The sequence below is a fragment of the Erpetoichthys calabaricus genome, chromosome 8 (genome assembly GCF_900747795.2).
Source record: "Erpetoichthys calabaricus chromosome 8, fErpCal1.3, whole genome shotgun sequence".
Classification (NCBI taxonomy): Eukaryota; Metazoa; Chordata; class Cladistia; order Polypteriformes; family Polypteridae; genus Erpetoichthys; species Erpetoichthys calabaricus.
Window position 1 is genome coordinate 132,092,492 of NC_041401.2, and position 23,243 is coordinate 132,115,734.

Sequence of the window (23,243 nt, forward strand, 5' to 3'; positions counted from 1 at the left end):
ATGTGTTTGCAACTTTCAGCTAATTTTTAGTATGAGTATATCAGTACAGCATTTTTCCTAAAACATACCAGAAGAAAAATTTCATCTGGTATAACGTATTAACCAGTATACTGCTCTCACTCCTACCTCTGCCAGATCTTGTAATTATGATGTCATTGTTATTTTTGCCCCCTTTCCACTAATACTGGGAAGTAAAGAATCAAGGGTTTTTGATACAACATACAATTTACAAATGAATATTTTATTACTATAAATATATTAGGTTCAATAAAAACCATCAAAGATGTATTCCAGAAATATGGAAATATTTGGAAACTTGGAAAAATTTAAAACATTCCTAAAAGGGACTGATAATTTAACATGAATCACATAAAAATAAACTAGAAAACAGAAGGGCAACAGAATTAAACACATTTCAAATAAAATGATGAATTTATACAATAGCTCATTCCAGAGCTCTACAAAAACCCAGTCTTTGCTGACCAAAAGTGAAACATTGCAAATATTACTTAAAGTATGTCATTCTTATTATGAACATGGAGAAGTTTTCAGGACATATTAATATCAATGTGCTGCATATAGGAATACACTGAATGTAACTTATAAACTTAAACATTACCTCATTAAACCCACAAAAAGCATTATCATCAGAAAGTTCGAAGGGTATTCAGAACGAGACTTGTGATGATACAGGCAGCAAGGAATAAACATTTTAAAGAAGCCAATTATTGTTGTTGATAACATCTGAACAGCCCCTGTGGGAGATAATTAAAAAAATAAATATATATCACATTTAAAAGTCTCATGGTTACTGAGAAACCAAGAAAATAGCTTACCTAACATACTAGGCTCTCCCTGAAGAAGTGATAATATGTACTTGTTGAGAAAAAGAGTGCAGAAGCTGAAAAAATACCATAGGACTAGGAAGGCCAGAGCACGTGAGTTCCATATCCCAGAGTCTGCCTCAATGACTGTTGTCTCTGTAATAGTAATCTTCAAAACACGCTCCTCTGAAGAGCTATCACTACGAGACAACAGAACTCTCTCTGGTTGGTTCCTGAAGAATGTGATGAAGTGCCAAGGTGATCTTTTAACTTCATCTGCCATAAGTAGTAATGTTAGTGAAGCTTATCCAGTGGGGCAGAGAATTCAAAGCTAATAATAATATTGTTAATAATGTAAAGTCTGGACATTAGCAATAAAACCATGTAAACATCAAGAAAGAATGCTGTAATCCACTTTCAAAAAAATATTTTGTGCACTCCTTGCAATGGATTTGCAATGGACTCTTTATCATGATTTCCAGTGTTCACAAAGAAGTATTATCTGGAGGACATAAAACAAAAAAATGAAACTATAGCATCTTAGAGGAATAATAAAAACTTGTACAGAATGTAATATAATTATGACCATTTTTTAGAGGACTATGTGATTAATGCAGAAGGTAAACCTAGTCATAACAAACAGCTTGAAATACAATCCACAGTTCCCTTATAATGTAGTTTGGTTCAAATGATTGAAAAAAGGATGATAAATATGACACATTTAAAATTTCTTTTGGTAACATGATGGGTAACATTAAACAAGATGATAATACATGGTTCTATCTCCATTATACTTTAGCTGGGAAAGTTTATATCATCCAGTTGAACATCCTCTCAAACACCCTACATCTTTTTCAGAGGATCCCTTTACAGTCAAGTACATACCACGTTTTTTTTTTTAAATTATATGTGGACATATTAAAATTTGATCTTCATTTAAACAGTATCTTTAGATAAAGGTGATGTAATTGGAAAAAATGTATTGTACACTCAACAAAAACAAGTACGCAGAGTGCTATTTTCAATGGCAAACAAGTTAGTTGCCAGAAATATAATAATTTCAGCAACTAAATGCTGAAACGAAGTAGTCAAACCTTGTACCTGCTTGACTACTTTAGTAAGCTGGGCTCTTATTTTTCCCACCTCCCCTTGCATCTGCAGTAATTCCCTAAATACCATTGTCACCTTAAAGTTGCTCATTATTCCATCCATGTTGTTGTTATGGCAGAGGATACATTTGATACCAAATGAAAGCAGGTTGGAAAACAAAATGAAAGTTGTTACCAGGAGGACAGAGAAATCAAAATTAACAAAGATGAAAATGAAAAGTAAACTTGTAGTTAAAAAGAACACTCCAGAGAATCAGAATAAAGAATCATTACACAAAGCAAAGTTTGTTTCTATGTTTACCCAAACACAGAAAACAAGATGACCGTTGTGCTGTTGTATAATTGTGTTGTGCCGATGATGCCACATCACATTGCGTGAAGGTACGCCCCCAGCAACGGATTAGCTTCTTGACAGCCAGCAACCAAACAATATAGCGCACATAATACAACAAAAACGTAAAGCATACCAAATAAAAAAAACAGGCAATGCTATAAATAAGGTATTTTCACAACACCTGCTTGGTTATCCATGGAAAAGAAATGTTCTCAAAATCCTCTTTGCATGCTTTGCTGAGGGCTCTAGCTAACAACGAACTATCCTCAGTTCACAAAAAAAAATTACAGTTTTCATCAGTAGTACTAGGGTGTTGTACCGTGTTAGCCATTATGAATGTAGAGAAAAGCCAAGCAAAATGACACCTTTTATTGGCTAACTAGAAAGATTACAATATGCAAGCTTTCGAGGCAACTCAAGCCAATTCATCTTGCCTGAAGAAGGGGCCTGAGTTGCCTCGAAAGCTTGCATATTGTAATCTTTCTAGTTAGCCAATAAAAGGTGTCATTTTGCTTGGCTTTTCTCTCAGTTTTCATCACAAACTTGTAGCAGTGCTACTTAAAAACTGCATTCCCTTTGGCTAATGCCACAGCCAAGAAGATATGTTCCACCCTGAAGGATGAGATATTTACCCGATGGGGGGTGCCGAAGAACATCATCACAGATCGGGGCCCGCAATTTACCGGCTCAGAGGCCGAAGAGTTGTGGAAACAATGGGGGGTGGTTCACCTCAAAACTACAGCATACCATCCCCAATCCAATCGCACTGAGCGGGTGAATCGGACCCTGAAGACCATGATAGCATCCTTCGTCGGAGACCATCATCAGGATTGGACAAAGTGGCTGCCTGAGTTGCGGTTCGCATTGAACACGGCGGTGCACGAGGTTACAGGTGAAACCCCTGCATTGTTAGCTTTAGGCAGACAGATAAACGGTCCTCTGGAAAGGATTATTGAACTCAACCCACCTAAACCAGACACATCACTACACAATCACCTGCAAAGTATCCAACACATCACACAACAGGTAAAGGAGAGGATGGTGAGGTCCCAGTCCAGACAATCTCAATCGTACAACCAGAGACATAAGCTTGTGCAATTCTCGGTTGGGGAGAAAGTCTGGATCAGGACTCATCCCCTCTCCAAAGCCTCTGAGAAATTCACTGCTAAACTGGCTCCTAAGTGGTTTGGCCCGGCAACGGTTGTCCAAAAGAAGGGACCTGTGACCTACGCAATAGAGTGGGGATTGCCAGGGACTAAAAAAATAGACACGGTAAACATCTCCAATCTCAAGCCTTGGTTCGGCCGTACACCACGGCCTGGGGGTGGGGATTGTAGCAGTGCTACTTAAAAACTGCATCTCCCAGCAGTCCCAGCAGGGGCTGCTGGGGTCAAAGGTAGCCACAGGCAGATAAAAGGAGGGCAGAGGGCAAAGAGAAAAAAAAGTTTGTTTTTGGTTTGTATTGTTGCTATTATTTGTTGTCTCTCCTGCTATTATTTGAACTGTGATCATTTTTGTCTTGGACTGTATTCGTTTGTTGGGGACTGGATTGTCTGTCTACTTGTTCACTGAGAGCTGTATTGGATTATTGGATTTTTCGGAACAGTGGAGCGCTCCCGAATCAACCATCAACCCTCAACCTCATCAGTAAATACCGGTAGGACTATATTTTCCCTTCTCCATTGCAACTTACAGATTCGCTGGACATAACTTGGTCACTATTCATCTTTCAACCTGTTTCTTATATATGGACTTGGCTGTGTGGTGTTTGTGTTTATTTTGTGTATGTGTAATATCGCCGAAGGGGTCAGGGGTGGTATTACTGTCTTCATTTCTCAAGTCATGTCATTATATTTATAATTGTTTGTCATTCCCAGTGTGTTTATTTGTCTCTGTGGTGAGAGTGTGTGGGTCGATCCAAGGCTGGGGACGTTCCTGGGATCTCTGCTTTTAAAATAAATAAATCACCGTCTTCGTTGGCGGTGTGAATCTTAGCGGCTCCTGACCGCTACAAACTAACTTAGACACATATTAACCTGGGCTGCAGTTGAGGAAGAAACCTCGCATGCATCCATAATTATGTGCATAGAAATGTGTGATGTGACCTTAAATTGCTCACTGGCAATGCCAATAACAGTTGTAAAAAGTAAAAATAGAGGCAAGTTTCTAATGAATCAGCTAATTGGTTTGGTGATACAACAACAACAACAACATTTATTTATATAGCACATTTTCATACAAAAAGTAGTTCAAAGTGCTTTACATAATGAACAAAAGAAAAATAAAAGACAAAATAAGAAATTAAAATAAGACAACATTAGTTAACATAGAAAAGGAGTAAGGTCCGACGGCCAGGGTGGACAAAATTAACAAAAAAAAAACTCCAGATGGCTGGAGAAAAAAATAAAATCTGCAGGGGTTCCAGGCCACGAGACCACCCAGTCCCCTCTGGGCATTCTACCTAACATAAATGAAATAGTCCTCTTTGTAGTTAGGGTTCTCACAGAGTCACTTGATGCTGATGGACATACAGACTTCTGGCTTTTAATCCATCCATCATTGTTGGAACATCACGGTGCTTTGAGTAGATGGTGGTGGCACAAGCCACCACCATAAGGACACCGGAAAAGGAAACAGGGGTTAGTACAGATTTTTGAGCCACCATGAATAGTTATTATAATGAATTGGATATACAGGGTATCAGGATTTAAATTACAGTGAAGTTATGAGAAGGCCATGTTAAAATAATGTGTTTTCAGAAGTTTTTTAAAGTGCTCCACTGTATTAGCCTGGCGAATTCCTATTGGCAGGCTATTCCAGATTTTAGGTGCATAACAGCAGAAGGCCGCCTCACCACTTCTTTTAAGTTTTGCTCTTGGAATTCTAAGGAGACACTCATTTGAGGATCTGAGGTTACGATTTGGAATATAAGGTGTCAGACATTCCGATATATAAGATGAAGCGAGATTATTTAAAACTCTGCTTATGGTTTATAAAGCCTTAAAGTCAATCCTGAATGACACAGGTAACCAGTGTAACGACATCAAAACTGGAGAAATGTGCACAGATTTTCTTTTCCTGGTTAGGATTCTAGCAGCTGCATTCTGCACTAGTTGCAAATGATTTATGTCTTTTTTGGGTAGTCCTGAGAGGAGTGCATTACAGTAATCTAGTCGACTGAAAACGTAAGCATGAACTAATTTCTCAGCATCTTTCAATGATATAAGAGGTCTAACTTTTGCTATGTTTCTTAAGTGAAAAAATGCTGTCCTAGTGATCTGATTAATATGCGATTTAAAATTTAGATTACAGTTAACAGTTACCCCTCAGCTTTTTACCTCCGTCTTGACTTTTAATCCTAATGTATCCAGTTTATTTCTAATAGCCTCATTGTATCCATTATTGCCAATCACTAAGATTTCAGTTTTCTCTTTATTTAACTTGAGAAAGTTACTATTCTGATGAAATATAAATATATATATAAATATATATATATAAATATATATATAAATATTATATATATATATATATTCCCCTTGGGATTAATAAAGTATCTATCTATCTATCTATCTATCTATGAAATCAGATGCTCTATTTGTTAATATTAAAATAAAATTAGTATTTCAATGTTTCAAAGCACAAAGCTCACTCTAGTAATACAACATGTATCGCATTAATAGAGACACAGAGATGTGCAGTTATAGAAATATGGGAAAAACAGCACACTAAATACAAATTTACAAATGCTAAATTTGTGTCAGTCACTTGGTTTTTGAAGACAAACTTATATTCATGGGTATAAGCCCTAAAATGTGACGAATGTAGTAAAAGCACAAGTCATATATTTGAATTGTTAAGATTGACTACAGGGAACGTCAATCCAGACAATTTCGTAAATCAGGATTTGTACAGAGACTAGGCAAAAATGAAGTTAAATCACTCATATAAGATACTCTGAAAACAGCATAACAAAAACGTTTTTACAAGATTTCTGAAATATTTAATTAATGTAAAACTGACATGACATGAGACAAAGAGCGGTTAAACAAACCTCCTATGAAGAAAAACAATTTTGGACGGCGTTTTCCCTTGCCCGGACGCGGGTCACCGGGGCCCCACTCTGGAGCCAGGCCTGGAGGTGGGGCTCGATGGCGAGCACCTGGTGGCCGGGCCTGCACCCATGGGGCTCGGCCGGGCACAGCCCGAAGAGGCAACGTGGGTCCCCCTTCCCATGGGCTCACCACCTATGGGAGGGGCCAAGGAGGTCGGGTGCAGTGTGAGTTGGGTGGTGGCCGAAGGCGGGGACCTTGGCGGTCCGATCCTCGGCTACAGAAACTGGCTCTTGGGACGTGGAATGTCACCTCTCTGAAGGGGAAGGAGCCTGAGCTAGTGCGCGAAGTTGAGAGGTTCCGGCTAGATATAGTCGGACTCACCTCGACGCACAGCTTGGACTCTGGAACCAATCTCCTTGAGAGGGGCTGGACTCTCTACCACTCTGGAGTTGCCCCCGGTGAGAGGCGCCGAGCAGGTGTGGGTATACTTATTGCCCCCCAACTTGGAGCCTGTACATTGGGGTTTACCCCGGTGGACGAGAGGGTAGCCTCCCTTCACCTTCGGGTGGGGGGACGGGTCCTAACTGTTGTTTGTGCGTATGCACCGAACAGCAGTTCGGAGTACCCACCCTTTTTGGAGTCCCTGGAGGGGGTGCTAGAGGGCATACCTTCTGGGGACTCCCTCGTTCTGCTGGGAGACTTCAATGCTCACGTGGGCAATGACAGTGAGACCTGGAAGGGCGTGATTGGGAGGAATGGCCCCCCTGATCTGAACCTGAGCGGTGTTTTGTTATTGGACTTCTGTGCTCGTCACGGATTGTCCATAACGAACACCATGTTCAAGCATAGGGGTGTTCATATGTGCACTTGGCACCAGGACACCCTAGGCCTCAGTTCGATGATCGACTTTGTGGTCGTGTTGTCGGACTTGCGGCCACATGTCTTGGACACTCGGGTGAAGAGAGGGGCGGAGCTGTCAACTGATCACCACCTGGTGGTGAGTTGGCTTCGATGGTGGGGGAGGATGCCGGTCAGGCGTGGTAGGCCCAAACGTGTTGTGAGGGTCTGCTGGGAACGTCTGGCAGAGCCCCCTGTCAGAAGTAGCTTCAACTCCCACCTCTGGCAGAACTTCGACCACATCCCGAGGGAGGTGGGGGACATTGAGTCCGAATGGGCCATGTTCCGTGCCTCTATTGTTGAGGCAGCTGACCGGAGCTGTGGCCGTAAGGTGGTCGGTGCCTGTCGTGGCGGCAATCCCCGAACCCGCTGGTGGACACCGGCGGTGAAGGATGCCGTCAAGCTGAAGAAGGAGTCCTACAGGACCCTTTTGTCCTGTGGGACCCCGGAGGCAGCTGATAGGTACCGGCAGGCCAAGCGGAATGCGGCTTTGGTGGTTGCTGAGGCAAAAACTCGGGCGTGGGAGGAGTTTGGGGAGGCCATGGAGAATGACTTTCGGACGGCTTCGAGGAGATTCTGGTCCACCATCCGGCGTCTCAGGAAGGGGAAGCAGTGCAGTGTCAACACTGTATATGGTGGGGATGGTGCGCTGCTGACCTCGACTCGGGATGTTGTGGGTCGGTGGGGGGAATACTTCGAAGACCTCCTCAATCCCATTAACATGCCTTCCAATGAGGAAGCAGAGCCTGGGGACTCAGAGGTGGACTCCCCCATCTCTGGGACTGAGGTCACCGAGGTGGTCAAAAAACTCCTTGGTGGTAGGGCCCCGGGGGTGGATGAGATACGCCCGGAGTTCCTCAAGGCTCTGGATGTTGTAGGACTGTCTTGGCTGACACGCCTCTGCAACATCGCATGGACATCAGGGACAGTGCCTCTGGATTGGCAGACCAGGGTGGTGGTCCCCCTCTTTAAGAAGGGGGATCGGAGGGTGTGTTCCAACTACAGAGGGATCACACTCCTCAGCCTCCCTGGAAAAGTCTATTCAGGGGTCCTGGAGAGGAGGGTCCGTCGGATAGTCGAGCCTCGGATTCAGGAGGAACAGTGTGGTTTTCGTCCTGGTCGCGGAACAGTGGACCAGCTCCATACCCTTAGCAGGGTCCTGGAGGGTGCATGGGAGTTTGCCCAACCAGTCTACATGTGTTTTGTGGACTTAGAAAAGGCATTCGACCGTGTCCCTCGGGGAATCCTGTGGGGGGTACTCCGAGAGTATGGGGTACCGGCCCCCCTGATAAGGGCGGTTCAGTCCCTGTACGATCGGTGCCAGAGCTTGGTCCGCATTGCCGGCAGTAAGTCGAACCCGTTTCCAGTGAGAGTTGGACTCCGCCAGGGCTGCCCTTTGTCACCGATTCTGTTCATATCTTTTATGGACAGAATTTCTAGGCGCAGCCAGGGTGTTGAGGGGGTCCAGTTTGGTGGGCTCAGGATTGGGTCACTGCTTTTTGCAGATGATGTTGTCCTGTTTGCTTCATCAGGCCGTGATCTTCAGCTCTCTCTGGATCGCTTCGCAGCCGAGTGTGAAGCGGCTGGGATGAGAATCAGCACCTCCAAATCCGAGACCATGGTCCTCAGCCGGAAAAGGGTGGAGTGCCCTCTCAGGGTTGGTAGCGAGATCCTGCCCCAAGTGGAGGAGTTCAAGTATCTCGGGGTCTTGTTCACGAGTGAGGGAAGAATGGAGCGTGAGATCGACAGGCAGATCGGTACGGCATCCGCAGTAATGCGGGCATTGCATCGGTCTGTCGTGGTGAAAAAGGATCTATGTTCCTACCCTCACCTATGGTCATGAGCTATGGGTAGTGACCGAAAGAACGAGATCGCGAATACAAGCGGCTGAAATGAGTTTCCTCCGCAGGGTGTCTGGGCTTTCCCTTAAAGATAGGGTGAGAAGCTCAGTCATCCGGGAGGGGCTCAGAGTAGAGCCGCTGCTCCTCCGCATCGAGAGGAGTCAGATGAGGTGGCTCGGGCATCTGATCAGGATGCCTCCTGGACGCCTCCCTGGTGAGGTGTTCCGGGCACGTCCAACCGGGAGGAGGCCCCGGGGAAGACCCAGGACACGCTGGAGGGACTATGTCTCTCGACTGGCCTGGGAACGCCTTGGGATTCTCCCGGAAGAGCTAGAAGAAGTGGCCAGGGAGAGGGAAGTCTGGGCATCTCTGCTCAAGCTGCTGCCCCCGCGACCCGACCTCGGATAAGCGGGAGACAATGGATGGATGGATGGATGGATGGAAAACTGACATGATTGATTTCACACAGACATCCTTCAAGTTTGGATAAATGTAAAAAACGAGAGAGAGATTCAGACAATTAAATCACCAGAGGCCTTGTGTATAAACGGTGTGTACGCACAAAAATGTGGCATACTCCTGTTTCCACGCTCAAATCGCGATGTATAAAACCTAAACTTGCCGTAAAGCCACACACATTTTCACGGTAGCTCAAACCCTGGAGTACATAAGTTCTCTGCTCGGTTTTGCAAACTGGAGGCACCCAGCGTCAAAGCAGTGCTTTTGTTTCAGTGTGGTTTCGCTTTCTTTTTTAAATCCACATCCCTGACATGGCTTTATCATATACACTGAAATTAACCGCATACTGTTTATTAGTTTAAGGCATCTGATTGTAATTAACCTGTAACAATATGTAGTGCAATCCCTCTTAACTGGCCTCGCATTAACCAGCCTGTTAAAATAAAATAAAATAATTTTTTTTTTTTTAATCCGGAGTGCTTCTTTATATTATACTAGCAAAATACCCGCGCTTCGCAGCGGCGATGTACTGCCTTAAAATTTTTTAAACTGAGGTCAGGAAGCTTATGTAAAAGGAGTGAGAGAGACTTTACCACCGTTACAGCACAAACCAGGAGACTCGCATTTCCACCTATGAGCTTGACAATACTCACAGTGAACATCCATGGATCCAATGTGTACTGTTTTGTCAGATTCATAATGTATGTTTGGGTTGTACACAAATCCACAATCAGCTTTTTTAAGCCAAACCTGTTGTTTTTGTATGAGCCAGTTTTCATTATTGGGATCGTACCTAGAAACAGAAGCTCTATTAACTTGTGGATTTGCCTGCGAATATTTAGCGGCAGAGTGTCTATGAACTTGTGGATTTGCCTGCGAGTATTTAGCGGCAGCGTCTCTATTAACTTGTGGATTTGCATGCGAGAATTTAGCGGCAGCGTCTCTATTAACTTGTGGATTTGCCTGCGAGTATTTAGCGACAACGTCTCTATGAACTTGTGGATTTGCCTGCGAGTATTTAGTGACAGCGTGTCTATTAACTTGTGGATTTTTCTGCGAGTATTTGGTGGCAGCGTCACAAAGTTGTTTCCGTCTAGCTGCATCAGAAAATGTACCACGACGTCTGACACACCTCTTTTTTACTGTTTTCTCACAGCTTGGATTGCTGCTGTCATAATCAGTTTGAGTTGTGTTGAAGTGACATTCGGCATCTGTCAAGTGTTGTAAGCATACAACCGGTTTCATCGATAACATCGCATCCAGCTTTTGAGAGTTGAAACATTCATAAACATCAAAGTGTCCACTACTCAAATTGTCACCTGTGAATCTAAGATGTTTAAGAGGCATTGGCGGTTCTCCAAAGGTGTAAAATATTTGGCCACTTCGGTACACTTGAAAGCAACAACCGAACAATTCAGCGGCAGCCATCAACTCACATGCAGAACCATAGGTGAAGGGCTTAAGCATTTCACTCTTATAGTGCTTCTGTGTAGTATAATTATCTCCTGTACCGTCATCAGTCCACACCTTGAACCTGTCCCAGTCAATCAATACATAAGACACAATGTTCCTCCGGATATCAAGAGTGAGCCTGATATGGCTGTGCAATATGTAACACAGAGAATGGAAAAGGCAGGCGCCATCTCCGGGCAAGGAAACCACTCGGTAAGTGACAGTTCTTTGATCGATGGTGATCACCTCGATAGACATGTTAATGGGGGTACGGTTGGAACGATAAAAGAAATGGGTACCTGAACAATGTAAACCAGTGTTTCCCAAACTCGGTCCTAGTGAACCACTGTGGCTACAGGTTTTTGTTCCAACCAGCTTCTGTTTTTAATTGAACTCCTGGGCTAATTAAGTGAACTGATATTTCCCAAGTTCTGTGTTTAGGGAACAATATAGAAATTAGAAAAAAACAGTTTAGCGTTGCTAAAAAAAAAAAAAAAAAAAAAAATATTAAAATGTACCAAGCAGTTATATAGGAATAATGTATTTTTCTTTCTTTCTAAAAGTATTTTCATCTTGATTTTCATTCTACTTTTCTAGGTCTTCTAATTATTTAATTAATCTATTATTTACTCATTAGTGGGTCGGTTGCTAAAGTACTTGCAGCCTTTGATTATTCAGTGTTGTTTGCCAGCGTGTCTGCTCTGCTCGTTTTGAGCGCTTTGAGTAGTGAGAAAAGCGCTATATAAATGCAAAGAATTATTATTATTATTTAAATTGTCATTATTAAGATACAACAAAGGGGGACAAACTGCACAGAGAAAGGGTAAAGTATAATGAAATCAACAAAAGAGAGTTAAGCATTTAAATCTATATAAGGCAGGCAGCCAACTACATGGGAGGCGTGGGGATGGGGGACGCAATATAGGCAGGCAGCCACTACGTGTGAGGCATGGGGATGGGAGACGCAACATAGGCAGGCAGCCAACTACGTGGGAGGCATGGGGATGGGGGACGCAACGCCGCCTCACACGGCGATCGAGCTACAGGCTATGGACGTATATATGTATGTAAGCAGGATTCAGTTATGACCGTTACGCGTAGAATTTCGAAATTAAACCTGCTTAACTTTTGTAAGTAACCTGTAAGGAATGAGCATGCCAAATTTCAGTCTTCTACCTACACGGGAAGTTGGAGAATTAGTGATGAGTGAATCAGTGAGGGCTTTGCCTTTTATTAGTATAGATGTAAGCATTTCCTTCTTTCTTGGAAGGTGTTAGGGCTCCTACTTTCAGAGTGATTTCCGTTTACATATTCCTTTATGATTTTTCCAAGGTGCCTTTTTTTTTTACCTGGCAGCTCCCCTGCATCTCCCATCGGGCTTCGCAACAGGGGAGTCACCCTACCTGCAGGTGCAGCTGCCTTCCACACTGGTCCGGTAGCCCTCTGATCCCTGGCAACGTCGGGCTCCATCCGGACCAAGACTTGGCCGCTGGGGAAAGAACCCAAGCTGGGGCTAAACCAGCCCAAAGCCTCCACGACTGCCACTGCCTTTCAACAGCCAGTCGTATTTAATACCGGTCACTACAGCTTCGTGATCGCTCAGCTGGAGCAAACGCTTTCTTCAGCCCCACCGAGTGTCGGCCAAACACTCATCTGCAAGGGTTCACCTCCCAGCTGCCTGCCTTTGCTCTATCGAATCTGCGTTCGCTTGCTCTCCTGCACCGGCTTTCCTCTATCTGCTTCCTTCTCCATTAACCTCCCATTCTTTCTTGTTCTCCCCCTAGCCGCCTCGCGCTTCTATTTATCACGGGGATGTGGATCAGATGTGGCAATTAGCAGTTCCCGGGAACAATTACAGATGTGGACAACTCCTTACCTGTGCACTTAAGCTAGGATCGCCTGCATCACGAATTCCCCAGGAACCGATCGGCCACACATACTCGCTAAGCTGCGAGTGCGGCGATTATTTATTTAAAAAGTGACCATTTTAACTTGAGCTGTGGACCCGCTACACCACACTGTCCAGTTGTTGTACGAGAAAAAAACCCGTTGCAAAATCGTGGATGAAGCCTTGTGGATATGGTTTCTTCAGGAACGTCAAAGTGTTACAGTACATACCTTAGAAATATTTTTCTACAGAAAATAGGTATGCATCGGATTAACCGGCCAAAACGGCAACCGGTCATGGGTCCAGTCCCGAGGTGGCCAGTTAAGAGGGATTGTACTGTACTGTGGTGGGCTGGCGCCCTGCCCGGGGTTTGTTTTCTGCCTTGCGCCCTGTGTTGGCTGGGATTGGCTCCAGCAGACCCTCGTGACCCTGAAGTTTATTATGTTCTACTTTAATGACAAATTAAACACGTGATTAAAGTGGAAAGTTCGAGATGAAAGTTGACATTTTGAGCTTTTTTCCCCCCACTGTGTCCCTATTTTTTTTTTCTTTTCTCTGTACCCTAATAATCTTTCATATGACACTCAGATGGTGGGCTACAACTCACCTTTTCATAGCGACTTTGATATGTGACAACTTCTTTTTCATTTTGGGCACTGTGCGACTTTGTGAACTTGAGCTTTCGAGTTTCTCCGACACTCGATCAACTTCCTTTTGTTGTTTACACCACTGTTTAAAACAACAAATAGTACGTTTTTCCTTGCTTCCCTTTGGTATTCGCTGAAATTCTTCTATTTTCCCCTGTGCTTTTGCCATTGCCTTTTCACAGAATGCTGAGCTTAAGGGCTATTTATATTAATTTGCATATTCAAAAAGGTGTAATTCTGGTAGGAGTTGTGGGGGTGTGGCAGCAGGCGTTTGCACATGCGCTACTTTTCACACTGACCGGGATTTATGGAGCGGAAGAACGAGGAAGTTGGCAAATGCACAGATTTATGCATCTGGATTTTTTTGTGAATATGCACATTTCGGCTCTTGTCCTTACGCCATGTTTTAGTGTGAATTCTACCAATGGCGTTATGCATGAGGCCCCAGGAGTTTCTTACAACAGAGATGTAAATTAGTTTGACTCATCCAATAAATATGTTTTAATAAGTTTTTTAACCAGCTAATGATGCAAATATAAATCTAACAACTGAATATGTTACAAACCTAACACAGATTCTCTGATCAACCAGATTTTAAAAGCCAGTCATTATCCAACACAATATCCTAACACATGGTCATGGGGAGATTTTAAAAGCATGTGAGAAAAATAGCTTCTAAGAGCCAATCTTAGAAAGTTAATGCTTCCTCTCCTCTCTAGAACATATCTCCACCTCTTCAGGGTCTCCTCAACCTGCTCCTTACTATCACTACAGATCACAATGTCATCAGCAAACATCATAGTCCACGGGGACTCCTGTCTACTCTCATCTGTCAACCTGTCCATCACCATTGCAAATAAGAAAGGGCTCAGAGCAGATCCCTGATGTAATCCCACCTCCACCTTGAATGCATCTGTCACTCGTACTGCAGACCTTACTACTGTCACACTTCCCTCATACATATCCTGTACAACTCTTCTGTACTTCTCCGCCACTCCCGACATCTTCATACAATACCACAGCTCCTCTCAAGGCACCCTGTCATATGCTTTCTCCAGGTCCACAAAGATGCAATGCAATTCCTTCTGGCCTTCTCTATACTTTTCCATCAACATCCTCAGAGCAAACAACGCATCTGTGGTGCTCTTTCTTGGCATGAAACTATACTGCTGCACACTAATCATCACCTCACTTCTTAACCTAGCTTCCACTACTCTTTCCCATAACTTCATGCTGTAGCTCATCAATTTTATTCCCCTGTAGTTACTGCAGTCCTGCACATCCCCCTTATTCTTAAATATTGGCACCAGTACACTTCTTCTCCACTCCTCAGGCTTTCTCTCACGTTCCAAGATTCCATTAAACAATCTGGTCAAAAACTCCACTGCTATCTCTCCTAAACACCTCCATGCTTCCACAGGTATGTCATCTAGACCAATGGCCCTTCCATTTTTCATCCACTTCATCCTTACTTCCTCCTTGCTAATCCGTTGCACTTCCTGATTCACTATCTCCACATCATCCAAGCTCTTTTCACTCTTGTTCTTTTCATTCATCAGCCTCTCAAAGTACTCAACACACTCTCCTCGTTTGTAAGTACGTTTCCATCTTTATCCTATATCACCCTAACCTGCTGCACATCTTTCCCAGTTCGGTCCCTCTGTCTAGCCAATAGGTACAGGTCCTTTTCTCCCTCCTTAGTGTCCAACCTTTCATACAACTAATCATACGCCTTTTCTTTAGCCTTCATCACCTCTCTCTTCACCTTGCGCCTTATCTCCTTAAAATACGTATTCACCACAGCCATGTCCATCCTTTTGGCAAAATCCACTATCATCTGACCTTCATTCCTCTTCTTGACACCATACCTACCCATCACCTCCACGTCTCCTCTGTTCCAATCCGCTCCAATCACCACTTTCTGTCCCTTGGGTACACTGTTCATCACTTCATCCAACTCACTCCAAAAATTTTCTTTCTCCTCCATCGCACAGCCAACTTGCGGGGCATATGCACTAACAACATTCATCTTTTTTTTTTTTTTTTTTTTAGATTTTTCTGATGTTTTAAGTTGTTTATAATGTGTCTTTTATTTATTGATTTATTTATTGTTTGTTTGGTGTCCCTGAGTTCTCTGAAAGGTGCATTGTATAAATAAAATGTATTACTATTATTATTATTATTATCATCACACCTCCAGTTTCCATCTTCATAATCATTACTCTGTCTGACTCTCTTTTCACCTCCAAAACACTCCTGACATACTGTTCCTTCAGAATAACCCCTACCCCATTTCTCCTCCCATCCACACCATGATAGTGAATCCACCTCCAATCAACCTGGCCTTACTCCCCTTCCATTTAGTCTCTTGCACGCACAATATATCAACCTTCCTTCTCTCCATCATATCTGCTGGAACATGTTAAAGAATAAAATTACAATATGCACATCAGGTAGTTGGGGGAATCAGGTACACAGTGGTAATTCCCAAATACACACATTAAAATACAAGCCCTGCACTGTATTTTAATTCTTATGATTGCCAATGCTAGTTTACTTAAATGATAGCTGGGTAAGTATTTCATGGATTTAAAAGTTGTTGTTACTATTAGCATTTTTATATTCTATATTTCATTGTAGAAGATACAATCCTGCTAACTTGAGCAATGGAGCTACTTTTAAAAAAAGCAGTTGAATAGAATTTCTTTTTTACTGTGATATCAAGTAGGTATCATGTATCATAAAATGTCACTAGTATTGGTATTAAAAAGAAAATTTCTGGTAGTTTGACATCCCATATGTTAGATGTAATTGTGACCGAAGTGAATAGATCTACCAAAAAAAAAAAACAAAAAAAAAAACAGAACTGATGACAATTTACAGTGTGTACATGTGATCTGATGTCAATCATGACAGGCTGTTGGCTTTCTTTGTGGCATAATTCAAGGCTTGGTGGTCAACAAAACCCTTTGACAGAAAATCACAAATAAAGGTTTATTTCCTCAGGGGTTTGCATTTTGTTTTTTAACAATGGGTAAAAGAAAAAAAAAACATTTCTTTGATAAGAGAGATTAGAATTTACATGTCTGTACATAATGCTGCTGTAGATCAGGGGTCTCAAACTCAAATTGGGTTTGGGCCACTGCTGTTATTGTCATGTCATACAGAGGCCACATGAATATTCATGTACAACAAGAGATAATAATATTCTTTAAATCTATTTTTATTTCCATTACTACCATATTTTTTCAAAAATGCAAACTGTACTCAAAATACATACTTTTAAATGTGCAATTATTTTTTCATTAAATTAACATAAATAAATTAAGAAAACTTTGCATTAACCTAATACATGCAATACCTGAATACATTTGAACTTATATTCTATTTCTGTCCAGAAACTGGCAACATTTCTGCTCACACAACCTTGCCATATTTGCACTAATGGGGTTTATAATGGAAACTCTGAGCACAGCTTCATGATTAGCATCAGTAAACCTACACCTGTACTTGCATTTATTGACTGAACATTTTGGACAGCTCTGGAAAAGGATGGAGGTAATTCTCTCAGAAACTGCCCAGGCAAGTCTGCTTTTCCCTGTGCCTCTCTGAACTGAGATTTTAGCTCACTATTGCACTGCAAGTCAATAAGTTCCATTTGGAACACTCTCCACATCAGCTAAAAAGGGGTCTGCAAACAGCTGGAAGGTGTTGTGGTGTGACCTAAAGTCAGCAAAACTGTGATCAAATTCCTGCAGGAGGTTTTCAATAGCAGATGTGTATGTATCACTCCTGAATGCTGTGCCATCCTCCACAAAAGATCTACATATTGGGAAATGAGTAAGATTTTTGGCAGAAAGCTGTGTTTTCCATAATTTCAATTTTGAGGTGAAGGCTTTCACACTTTCATAAGCTGTTGTGATGAGCTAATTAGGGCCCTGGAGCTTCAAGTTAAGTATGTTCAGCTCCTGTGTAATATTCACTAAAAAAGCAAGGTCCATGGTGGATCTTCCAACTCAGGAACATACAGTCTGCCATCTGTCATGAAATTTTTTACCTCTGTTCTCAACACAAAAAATCTCTTTAGGGTATTTCCCCTGCTGAGCCAGTACACATCAGTACTGACACAATTTCTTCTTAAAAGGCTCTGAACTGGCAATGCTGTAAACTCCTTCACCTGATTTAATTAATACATTTCAGAAAAACAGACATGACATGTTCAAATTTTAAGCATTTGCTGCAGTGCTTATTGATGAATAATGCCAGTAAAATTAATACTGGATCAGCTCTTCTAATTTTTTTTTTTTAATCAATGCTACCAATCTATTTTCTTTGCCTGTCATGGACAGGGCTCCATCTATGGTGATGATGCCTATCAGTTTGTTCTATGGCAAACCAGCACATTCAATCGCGTCACACAGAAGCTGATATACCCAAAGAGTGTCGGATTTAAAGACAACATGCCGGAGAGCTAGGCGTAAATGGAGAAAAACTAAACTAACTATCCACTATGAGATATTGAAGGTTAAAATAACAGAATACAACAACACAGTCTGTCTTGAGAGGCGATGCTATTTATCTAGAATTATAAGTAACAATGCTAGTAATCCCAGAGTCTTATTCTCTATGATTGATCATCTGCTAAACCCAGCTAACTCAATGGAATGTCTCCAGAATACTTCCAGTGAAACTTGTGAGGCTATTGCTGTATTTTTCAATCCAAAAATTAATGATATTAGAAATAATATAGTATGTCTCCCCAACACTGTGCATCCTCTTAAGTCCCAGTACTCTGTTATAAACAAATTAAATTCGTTCACTAGGATAGATTTACCTGATTTATATAAAATAATTTCTCAACTGAGACCCTCCACCTGCGTCCTTGACCCAATACCAACAAGTTTTTTCAAAGAAGTATCGGGCATGCTAATTGATAGTATTTTTGACATAGTAAAAACTTGTCATTAGATACGGGGGTCTTCCCAGACTGTCTAAAGACTGCTGTGGTTAAACCCCTACTCAAGAAAAATAATCTCGACTCCACTGCTTTTGAAAATTTTAGATCTATTTCTAACCTGCCTTTCTTAAGTAAAATTCTAGAGAAGGCAGTCATTATACAGCTAAATGGCCACCTCAATAAACATGCTATTCTTGGTAAGTTTCAGTCAGGTTTTAGAACAAATCACAGTACAGAAACTGCACTCGTTAAAATAGTAAATGACTTGCGTGTAAATGCAGACAGAGGCCATTTATCTGTTCTCATCCTCTTAGATCCGAGTGCCGCATTTGATACCATTGATCACAATATTCTTAGAAATCGCCTTAGTCAATTGGTGGGCCTCTCTGGCAGTGCCTTAAATTGGTTTGAATCCTACCTGGCAGGGAGAAAATTCTTTGTTGGTTGTGGTAATTACAACTCAAAGACACATGATATCCTATATGGTGTTCCACAAGGCTCTATCCTGGGTCCGCTGCTCTTTTCGATTTACATGCTTCTGTTAGGTCAGATTATCTCAGGGCATAATGTGAGCTACCACAGCTATGCTGATGACACGCAGCTGTATTTATCAATAGCACCTGATGAACCCCGACTCTGTTGTTTCACTAACACAATGTCTTACTTGTGTTTCTGAGTGGATGAGTAGTAATTTTCTCAAGCTAAATAAAGAGAAAACTGAAATTTTAGTGATAGGCAATAATGAATATAATGAGGTTATTAGAAAAAAACTTTATGCATTAGGATTAAAAGTCAAGACGGAGGTAAAGAATTTAGGGGTACCTGTTGACTGTGACCTGAATTTTAAATCGCATATTAATCAGATGACTAGGACAGCATTTTTTCACTTAAGAAATATAGCAAAAGTTAGACCTCTTATATCATTGAAAGATGCTGAGAAATTAGTTCACGCGTTTGTTTTCAGTCGACTAGATTACTGTAACGCACTCCTCTCAGGACTACCTAAAAAAGACATAAATCGATTGCAACTAGTGCAGAATCTGCTAGAATCCTAACTAGGAAAAGAAAATCTCAGCACATTTCTCCAGTTTTGATGTCACTACACTGGTTACCTGTGTCATTCAGAATTGACTTTAAAATACTGCTCATGGTTTATAAAGCCTTAAACAATCTCGCTCCATCTTATATATCGGAATGTCTGACATCTTATATTCTAAATCGTAACCTTAGATCTTCAAATGAGTGTCTGCTTAGAATTCCAACAGCTAAACTTAAAAGAAGTGGTGAGGCAGCCTTCAGCTGTTATGCACCTAAAATCTGGAATAGTCTGCCAATAGGAATTCACCAGGGTGATAACGGTGGAGCACTTTAAAAAACTGATAAAAACACATTACTTTAACATGGCTTTCTCATAACTTTATTTTAATTTAATCCTGATGCTCTGCATATTCAATTAATTACCACTACTATTCATGGTGTCTCCAAAATCCGTACTAACCCCTACTTTCTCTTCTGTTCTTTATCCGGTTTTCTGTGGTGGCGACCTGTGCCACCACCACCTAATAAAAGCACCATGATGTCTCCACACTGATGGATTAAAGGCCAGAAGTCCATGTGACCATCATCATCAAGTCCTTCCATGAAAACCCTAAATACAATGAGGACTGATCATTTACTGTATGTTAGGTAGAATGCGTAAAGGGGGCTGGGCGGTCTCATGGCCTGAAACCCCTGCAGATTTTATTTTTTTTTCTCCAGCCGTGTGGAGTTTTTTTTTGTTTTTTCTGTCCTCCCTGGCCATCGGACCTTACTTTTATTCTATGTTAATTAGTCTTCTCTTATTTTAATTTTTACTTTGTCTTTTTTCTCTTTCTTCATCATGTAAAGCACTTTGAGGTACATTATTTGTATGAAAATGTGCTATATAAATAACTGTTGTTGTTGTTATATATCACAAGGGGGGCTCCGCCCCCTGCTTGCTTCGCTCGCCTACCCCCGGGGTTGGGTATTCTGAAATACATTATTCGAGCTTGTTCGTTTTGGAGCCGTGCCCGCTTTGCTTGTAGCATTTCAGACGCGCGCTATAGGCGCCTGCATTCATTGATGTTATCTAGGTGGGCTCGTGTTTGTAACGTTGAGCTGTATTGTGTTTGAATTCGGTGTAAAGCGTTCAGCGGTCTGTACAATCCCAAGCAGCATATTATTCCTAACTTCACTCCGCAGTAGTGCCACTCACAATATGGCGGTGACGCCTGTGCCTTCACTCCGCAGCAGTGCCACTCACAATATGGCCTGCGCCTTCCGTACTTTATGGACCCGTGGGGCCTCTGTAGCCTCTTCCGTTTGAATCTGGGCTGCAGCGCAGAGTCCTCTTTTTTGTGTGGCTGTGTCGGTAGTCGTTAGCCATGGGCGCGTTGTTGCTTCATTTCTCATTCACGTCAGTTGAGCTCTTTCATTTTTGGGCTGTGACTCCTTCGTGCGCGGTGGATACGACTTCGCGTGCGGTTTATGAGACGCGCGCTGTACGCGCCTAAGCAGTATGTCTCATGGTCCCATCGCCGTGTACCTGCGTCCATGCCATCCGGTTTACCATTCTCGGTTAGTAATATGGATTGCATGCGGTACGGCCATTGTGGTCGAAATTTATCATCTTATTAAAGAAAGAAACACCCTCTAACAGGACAATTCAGTAATCAGGCAGGAGATAAGCTATTCATTGTATCTTTTAATTACTCCTTGACAAAATACCTTGGAGGGAGCATTCTTCAAAAGCAGTGTGTTACAGCATGATCAGAATGGTCAGAGAAACAAAGAATAGAGGTTCATTTTATAAACTGTGTCAATCAAAGCATACATTTTACTCTGGTTGGTTCATTGGTTTACACCCAAATGATTTATATAAAATAAAAGTATGTTATATTATATATTCTGGTTCTTAGACCTTTGAGTTGCTCCACCACCCTTGAAATTTCTGTGCATATAACAATTGTCCATTCTTGTTGCTTATAGTACATCTGCTGATTTCTTAGTCATCCTTGAGTACAATTTGTATATTACATCAGCCTTTCTTCTGGTACATTCTTTATTTACTTGACCATCTCAGTATTTTTCCTAAACCAAATCTTAAATATTTATGTGTGCACATCCTGTGTTTGATCGACATAGGCATGCTGACAAAGTACATGTGCAATGCCACTCTTTATTCAGGAAAAGATCAGTTACAAAAAGTGCAATGGCAGCTTCCACCAGCAGCTATAGACAGATTCAGTGTTTAGATCTAATGGTGTATGTACCCAAAAAAAGAAGTCTGACTACATTCTCGGTACCACTGCTTGGTGTGTATATATCTATTATAATAAAAAAATTCTGGGCCGAAACATGACTTTCATGTTAAAAGTCTCCGTCTCGCAGGATGTGCTTCCAAAGGTTGTGACTTTTGCCATTAGATTCTTTCAAGTCATGTCCTACTTATAACCATTTTCAAACAAGACCACGGTCATCTAACCTCTCAGTCGTGTGAATGCTTTTAGCAGACATACGTCCTGCACTCTCAGCTCTTATAAATTTTATCAGGACAATAATTTTTACGTTCTAGATGACACTTCAACGACTAAGCACTGAAGAGCGAGCAGCGCATCGAAAAGAGACTCAAAAGCGTTGAAGAGAAAAGAATGCAAAAAAGAACAATAATAATCTATGTGCAAATTCTGAAAATAAGTAATAATCAGTCCAGACCAAGTGGAACTGAAAAACTCTCGGGTCCAATCGGGGTCAGAAATAAAAGACAAAGAGTAAAAGACAAAGTAGAACTTCGTAAAGAGGTTCAAAAACGTTGGCGTGATACATATGCAGAGCAGGTTAGAGATTATGAAAGCAGTGGAATTCGAAAGGCTAAAAAATTGTTGGCGTGATACACATGCAGAGCAAGTTAAAGATTATGAAAGTAATAAAATTCGAAAGTATCAAAAAAAAAAAAGTTAGTAAAGATCGCATTAGCAATAACAAATGGAAATTATTACTCTGTGAAATAAGGGTAAGTAATAATTGAAAACCATGCAGGTCCAAGCGGGGTCAGAAATAAAAGACAAAGAGTAGAAGACAAAGAAGCACTTTGTAAAGAGGTTCAAAAATGTGGGTGAGATACACATGCAGAGCAGGGTAGAGATTATGAAAGCAGTGGAATTCAAAAGGCTCAAAAAAGAAAATGGCATGATACACATGTAGAGCAAGTTACAGATTATCTAAGTAGTAAAATTCAAAAGTATCAAAAAACTCAAAGTAAAGATCGCATTAGCACAAACAAACGGAAATTATTACTCTGTGAAATAACAGAACAGCAAAAAGACATCAAATATATGGACATAGGTGATATGAAGTATGTAGATATTGTACGGCTTTAAAATTTAAGTCAGAGACTTGTAGATCGTCTAATTCGTGTTGCCATCAGGGAAAAGTAGTGTTTCTTCCCAATGAAGAGGTGTATCCACGAGAATTAAAATATTTGTAGTTTGGTTAAAGTGAAATCCACAAACACTACAGGCAAAATATCCGAATCTACACCTGTTTGCGTTAGCATCATTCAATGCCCAAAACGTAGATTTACACGATAATGGACAATACGCTATGAGAATCTGTGGTCCCGCAACAATTAAAGCTACAACAAGTTTAATTTTGAAGAAACCACAATTCGGTCAGGTGTATATTTATGATCACAGAGAAGCGATGCAAAATAGAATCGAAAGAGTTAAACAATCAGACATATTAGAAATTATACAGCCAATAA

At 41.6% G+C, this 23,243-nt stretch overlaps 1 protein-coding gene across 1 annotated transcript in view; it reads right to left on the reverse strand.

Moving 5' to 3' along the window:
• LOC114656077 (solute carrier family 35 member E2B-like) overlaps positions 1-23,243 on the reverse strand; it is a 105,871-nt gene that overhangs the window by 54,707 nt on the left and 27,921 nt on the right. The window contains exons 2-3 of the mRNA XM_028807485.2: positions 837-1,326; positions 620-755 (exon numbers count right to left, since the gene is read on the reverse strand). Of these exons, the coding sequence (XP_028663318.1) occupies positions 620-755; positions 837-1,107 (407 nt within the window). The 5' untranslated portion in view covers positions 1,108-1,326. The remainder of the gene's footprint in view (positions 1-619; positions 756-836; positions 1,327-23,243) is intronic.